General features: G+C 31.3%; 1 protein-coding gene across 1 annotated transcript; it reads left to right on the forward strand.

The window, feature by feature from the left end:
* Positions 1-1,945: 1,945 nt before the first annotated feature.
* LOC139859625 (uncharacterized) lies at positions 1,946-2,389 on the forward strand. Its single transcript, XM_071848403.1, has one exon. The coding sequence runs from the start codon at positions 1,946-1,948 to the stop codon at positions 2,387-2,389; it is 444 nt and encodes a 147-aa protein (XP_071704504.1).
* The last annotated feature ends 5,294 nt before the right edge of the window (positions 2,390-7,683 follow it).

The following is a 7,683-nucleotide window of genomic DNA, read 5'->3' on the forward strand; positions in this document are numbered from 1 at the left end:
CAAATGGTCTAGAAAAATATGGTTGCTTAGATGTTCCCGGACTATAGTTAAAGTTTAAGAAATATGGGTGTTTACGGTATTTTCCATCAGGGTATTTCATGTTAACATAGAGTTTATCGGGTTTGGGATCAGGTTTCTCTATTTTGATGGCTTTTCCCTTATTGTTTTCTTTTGCTTTATTAAATTTAGCCTGGGTAATTTCTATAACATCATCGGAATCCTCATCGGGATCCGATTGATCAGAAAATTGGTAATCTTCCCAATATTTTTCCTCCTCAGCAGAGACACCACAAACCATTTTTAACTTTGGTCCATTGATTGAAGATTTTCTTTTATTTAGCGGTTTTTTTGTGATTTTTATTATTTCCTCCTCCGGAACTTCTTCTTCATCTGGTTCCTCTTCTTCCGGTTCCTCTTCTTCCGGAATTTGTGAATCTTCCCAAAATATATTCGACTCTTCATTATTATTATGTGAGACGATGGGATTGGTACTGGAAGTAGACATCTATCACACATTAACTAACACATTAGTAATATACCACATAACATTTACAAGTAAGAATATATAGTTTCCAACAAAAAGTGTTAAGCAATCGTTTTTAAAGTAAACACGGTCGAAGTCCAAACTCACTAATGCATCCTAATAAACTCGATAAGACACACTAATGCAAATTTCTAGTTCTCTAAGACCAATGCTCAGATACCAAATGAAATGTCCCGTTCATATCGATTATAAACGTTTCATATTAATTGGTTTCATTGCGAGGTTTTGACCTCTATATGAGACGTTTTTCAAAGACTGCATTCGTTTTTAAAACAAACCATAACCTTTATTGTATCGACAAGGTTTAGAAATCATAACGTAGATTATCAAGTGATGATAATCTAAATATATCGTTTACACACGACCATTACATAATGGTTTACAATAATAATATGTTCCGAGTCTTTAGAAGAGCACTGCCTTTTTCTCCAATGTTTCTCCTACATTAAAATCTCAACTCCTAGCTATCATGCCATTCGATGAGGGCACTCTTCCAGTACGGTATCTTCGCATACCTCTAGTGTCCTCTCGGCATTTGTATCGTGATTGTAAGATTTTAGTTGAGAGAGTAAAGAATATAGTGGATGACTGGAAAAACAAATTCTTGTCTTTTGCCGGGAGAGTGCAACTCATTTCTTCGGTCCTTACGGCCATGCAAATTTATTGGTGCTCTGTGTTCATTCTCCCAGATGCTATTATAAAAGACATTGAGAAAATTATGCATGGATTTCTTTGGTGCCAAGGGGATTTGAAGAAAGGAAAGGCAAAAGTAAAATGGGACGATTTATGTATTCCTAAAATCGAAGGCGGGTTAGGTATAAAGAGGCTTAAATATTGGAACACTGCCCTTATGACGTCTCATATTTGGAGTATTCTTACGACTAAGCAAACTCTTTGGGTTAGATGGATTCACTCCTATCGCTTGAATAATAGGCACTTTTGGGACGTTCCTATTCCGGCTAATGCTAGTTTTAGTTGGAAAAACATTTTGAGTATAAGGCCTACTGTTCGTGTTTTTGTGTATCACCTGATAGGTAATGGCCTTACCACATCAGCATGGTTTGACACGTGGTCATTAGTGGGTCCCATTGTTGACATGGTTTTGAAAAGGGATATTCAATCTTTGGGCTTTCATATGGATACAAAAGTTGCAGAGTTTGCTCAGGTTACCAGCTGGCCTAATTGGTGGACTCAAAAGTACCCGGGTCTGGCTAATATTAATATTTCATTACATGATACCACTGATGAAATTCGCTGGAAGAAACTGGATGGGTCGTTACAATATTTTTCGGTGAGCCTGGCTTGGGATTCGTTACGCCCAAGGGCGAATAATGTCCCATGGTTTTCGGTCGTGTGGTTCTCCCAGTGCATCCCGCGTCATGCATTTCTTTATGGTTACTAATGGGAGAGAGATTGAAGACTCAAGATCGGTTGAAAGCTTGGGAGGTTCCTAATGGTACAACGTTACTATGTCCATTATGTGGAAGTTGTGGTGACTTGCACTCTCATCTATTCTTCGAATGTTTGTACTCATCTAAAGTTTGGGATAGAGCCCTGTTTTTGATCCATTTGCCTCTCCACAGCAACAAGTGGCAATCTATAACGGATATGTTGAGTCCATATGCTAGTCATAATGTTTCATCCATTATTGTGGCAAAACTTGTGTTTGCAGCTTTCGTTTACTTCATTTGGCAAGAAAGGAATAATAGGATCTTTAAAAAGTCCTATAGAACAGAAGTTAAGTTGTTTGAAGAGATCTTCTTTATGGTTCGTTTGAAGCTTTTATCCATAAGGTTTAAGAGCTCAAGTGGTGTGGAGAGTATGAAGACAGATTGGCACATCTAGTCTTTTCTTAGGGCTTGTGTGTCTTCTTTTGTCTGTGGGTTGTGACTTTTGTCTGTCTGTAGCTTCTTGATTTCATGTAGCTTCAGGGCTTAACTGTCTCAATTCTTTTATTATTTTAATAATATTCATCGGGGTATTCCCTTTACCCAAAAAAATCAAAATAAGTTCCCGAATGCAGTTTTTAAACAATATTATACAACATGCTGACTCCAAATCTTGTCCTTAATTAGCATGCAATAGCGGAAGCTCTCAATAATCACCTGAGAATAAACATGCTTAAACGGTCAACAAAAATGTTGGTGAGTTATAGGTTTAACTTATATATATATATATATATATATATATATATATATATATATATATATATATATATATCAAATTGTAATAATAGACCACAAGATTTCATTTTTCATAAACATCCATCTCATATCAGGCATTTCGCAAACTACATAGAGATAAAAATCATTCGTATGGTGAACACCTGGTAACCGACATTAACAAAATGCATCTAGAATATCCCCATCATTCCAGGACTCTCATCGGACATGATAAAATCGAAGTACTAAAGCATCCGTAACCCGGATGGGGTTTGTTAGGCCCAATAGATCTATCTTTAGGATTCGCGTCAATTAGGGTTTCTGTTCCCTAATTCTTAGATTACCAGACTAAAAAGGGTGATATCCGATATAATAATCCAACCATTGAATGTAGTTTCAAGTACTTGTGCCTATTTTGTAAAACATTTATAAAACTGCATGTATTCTCATCCCAAAAATATTCGAGAGTAAAAATGGGACTATAACTCACTTTCACGGATTTTCAATTCGTCGAAAAATAAGACTTGGCCACGGGTCGATTCACGAACCTATAACAAATATATACATACATATCAAACTATGATCGAAATATATTCACAACATTTTTATTATGTGTTAACGATTTAAGTTGTTAAGTTAGCAGTCCAACGTTAGTAGTCCACAATTAGTAGTCCACAGTTAGTAGTACATAAATAAATCGATATAGTATATTGTCTTAATATTTTCAAGACTCATATTATACATATTATCTCGAATCAATCCACGACCCATTGTATACATGTCTCAGACTCGATCATAACCCATGATATATATATATATATATATATATATATATATATATATATATATATATATATATATATATATATATATATATATATATTATTTTAGAATCAACCTCGACCCATTATATGCTAACTCGAGCATTACCGCATATAGTGTTATGGGTTATTCCAAATAATATATATAGATGATGTCAATATGATATGTCAAAACATTGTATAAATGTCTATGGTCTATCAAGACATGTAGAATACAAGAAAGTTAGCTAAGATATAGTTAGTATAGATTTGTTATAAAAATTTCCGTAGCTAAAATTAGTAATTCTATCCAATTTTGTTTTACCCATAATTTCTTCGTTAAATCCGTTTTGAGTGAATCAAATTGCTATGGTTTCATATCAAACTAAAATTTATGAAACTAAACAGAAAAAGTGAAGCTTTATAGTCAGAGTTATAGGTTACAAGTCGTTTTTGAAAGAGGTAGTCATTTCAGTCGAAAGAACGACGTCTTGATGACCATTTTGAAAACATACTTCTACTTTGAGTTTAACCAAGATTTTTGGATATAGTTTCATGTTCATATGAAATATCATTTTCCCAGAAGAACAACTTTCAAATCAAAGATTATCAAAGTTTTTAATTATCCAACCCAAAACAGCCCCCGGTTTTACTACGACGGCGTATGTCCGTTTTTACGGTGTTCTTCATGTTTCCAAGTTTTAAATCATTAAGTTAGCATATCATATAGATATTAAACATGTGTTAAGTTGTTTTTAAAAGTCAAGTTATAAGGATTAACTTTGTTTGCGAACAAGTTTAGAATTAACTAAACTATGTTCTAGTGATTTCAAGTTATATTCTTCGAATAAGATAGTTATATATATATATATATATATATATATATATATATATATATATATATATATATATATATATATATATATATATATATATATATATATATATATATATATATATATATATATATATTAAAACGTCATTACAGCGATAATCGTTATATATATAACTCGTTTCGAAATCCTTAAGTTAGTAGTCTTGTTTTACATATGTAGTTCATTGTTAATACACTTAATGATATATTCAATTATCATTTTATCATGTTAAACATAGTGTATTAATATCTTAATATGATACATATATATTTATTTTAATTAAAACGTTGTTATAACGATAATTGTTATATATATCATTTCGAGTTTCTTAATTTAGTAGTCTCATTTTATGTATATAAGTCATTGTTAATATACTTAGTGAGATACTTACTTATCATTATATCATGATAATATATATATATATATATATATATATATATATATATATATATATATATATATATCATGTCATTTTTACAAGTTTTATCGTTCGTGAATCGCCGAACAAACTGGGTGGTCAATTGTCTACATGAAACTCATTTCAATTAATAATGTCTTAACAAGTTTGATTGCTTAATATGTTGGAAACATTTTAATCATGTAAATATAGATCTCATATAATATATAATCATGGAAAAGTTCGGGTCACTACAATGAGTTCATAGGTTTTTGTACAACATATAAAATTTATGAAAGTTTCACAGTTTCAAACAATTTGAGATAGTTTAAAACAGTAAAATAAATATTAATTTCTCGAGTCCATAAATGGTTTGATAGTAAAACAGATCACAAGATCTCAATTTCATAAACAGTTTACAAGTAATATGATCTCAAGCTTTCAAGTACGAAAATAAGATTGTAGTTTGTAACATATCAAGTTTTTAAACAGTTCCACGTTTTAAAGATTTCACAGTTATCAAATTCATAAATGGTTTCCATACTGTTTCAAAGTGGATATGTTTCCTGATCACTCGGTAACAACGCTTAACACCACATGTGGTATCCTACATGATTTCCTTTACCCTATATTGGACTACACATTATGCTAGATGTAATGTGTCGAAGTAACTAGCATCACAGTTAAGGTAGGGTGAGGTTGTCAAACCTAACAGATCTACTCTAGTGATTCGCGCTTACAAGTCACTGTAATTAATACTATCGAGTTAAGGGCTTTTTAGCATAAAACTCACATATAACAAACTTCGAAATGCATAAAGTGTTATTTAATAATAAGAATATGTTATAAAACAAACTTTATAAATAAAGCGTAGTAAAACAGTAGGCATGTATTCTCACCTCAAAACAATTATAAAATATTTATTATTACTAGTATCATTATCAATTAAAACTAATATTAGTATCATCTAATTATTATGACTAATATTATTATTAATATTATGAATGCGATTTAAAAGAGGACTAAAAGCTATTAAATAAATCGATTAGGAAATAACGAGTATAAGTATCATAATGAAATTAAAACAAGAAAAAGGGGCTACGAACTCACTTGTAATGCAATGCGGTGCGAGACTCGAAAGTGCGAGTTAGACAGTTTATGGTGATCCGGACTTGGAATCTAAATAATATTATAAGGTCAGAGGTCATACTATTTAATATAGTATCTAGGTTAGGTCTAAGATCAGTTCCCAAGTGTTCTTACATGTCCGTTTCGATTCTCAATTTCAAATGTTACATAGTTCATAGTTTAAATGTTGACTGTTTTGACTAGTTTTTCTATAAATCTAAACATCCATTTAAGATAATATTACCACATCCAAAAATATCTTTGAGTATATTTTCTAACCATGTAAGGTTAGCTTCTAGACTCAAAATAAAAGTTGGTCAAAAGTTCACTCTTTTATAAGTGTGCAAAACCGCTCAGATTTACACTATAAGTTCCTATGCAAGTTTAAAAATAGCAAAATATATTTGTTTGACTTAAGATGTTTACAGAGGGTTTAAGACATATAAAAATACTCATTTTTAAAAGGAATAACCTTCAGGTCTTCATTAACATAGTTTTTAGAGATGAAGTTTTAGACCAAAATCTGATTACAACAAAATCTTATGTCAAAGTGATGGGACTATATCTCAATGATTCCTTGATGGTTTTTGGTGTTTTAACTTTCTATGGTTTTCTTATTATGTCTATGTTTCAAATCAAAAGCCTTTATTTCGATATCTATCTTATATTTTGATTTATGCATGATTCTTGGACTTTTGGTCACATTGCTTCAAATCTGGACCTTGGGTCACCAAATAAAAATGAAAAATATCTTTTTCTTTGAGAAAAATCACGAAAACTTTACAGACGGTCAAGAACATATATATGAACATGGATTAAATTTATAAAGCCCAGATCTAAAGTCTAAGTTGATTTTTATGTCATGAACTTCAAGTAGAAATTTTGGACAGCTTAAAGATAAAACTATTTTATGTAGTTAATCACTTTAGTTCTTAGTTTAGGTTCATTTTAAGATATAGGACATGTAGAGAAATTAAGTTTACTGATCTAACATCAAGATCATGGTTATCTATATAGTCAACATTGAGTAATAAAACACTCTAGATCAAGCAATTACACCATGAATACTCTTGAATATAGCTAGGCAAGATAAATTGAATTAAGTAGTTTGTTATACCTTGAAGAGATTTGATCTTATAGCTTCAAGAAGTTGATGAGTATATTGATTTGGACCTTAAAATGAAGGTATGTGTGTGTGAAAATGTGATTAAGGAGTGAAAGATGATCAAATGAGGGTTTATATAGAAAGAGTGATGTGAGACGTGGCAAGACAAGAAGAGGAGGAGGGTGTAACTCACTAATGATCATTAATGGTTCATGCAATGTCTAATGATGATGTTTTTCATAAAGATGAATAAATATCTAAGATATTTACAAAAGAAGGTGATGGTGTGCATGGCAAGGGTGGCGGTTTTGGGTGGTGGTGGTGGAAGATGTATTTTGTTGATTTCTACATTCAAGTGTTCATGTGTTTGTGTAGTTTTGTCTAATGTGTGGTATAAGGTTTTAATTGTATGGTTAAGGCTTAGAAAGTATGCTTAGGTTAGGTCTAAATCAAGATAGATCAAGGTTGGTTAAATGAAAGAAATGGCTAAATACAAAGTGATCAAGACTAGTTGTGAAAATGATTAAGTGTAGAGAAAGTCTTAACTTATGATTTAATGTCCAAGTGAATTAGTTACAAGACTTTAATCTAAATATTTGATTAATAAGTTCTACTCATTAAGTTATTATATATAAAGGTATAGATTACAAAATCTATGGTTTATGGTGATAA

This window comes from Rutidosis leptorrhynchoides, chromosome 7 (assembly GCF_046630445.1).
Source record: "Rutidosis leptorrhynchoides isolate AG116_Rl617_1_P2 chromosome 7, CSIRO_AGI_Rlap_v1, whole genome shotgun sequence".
NCBI classification, from domain to species: Eukaryota; Viridiplantae; Streptophyta; class Magnoliopsida; order Asterales; family Asteraceae; genus Rutidosis; species Rutidosis leptorrhynchoides.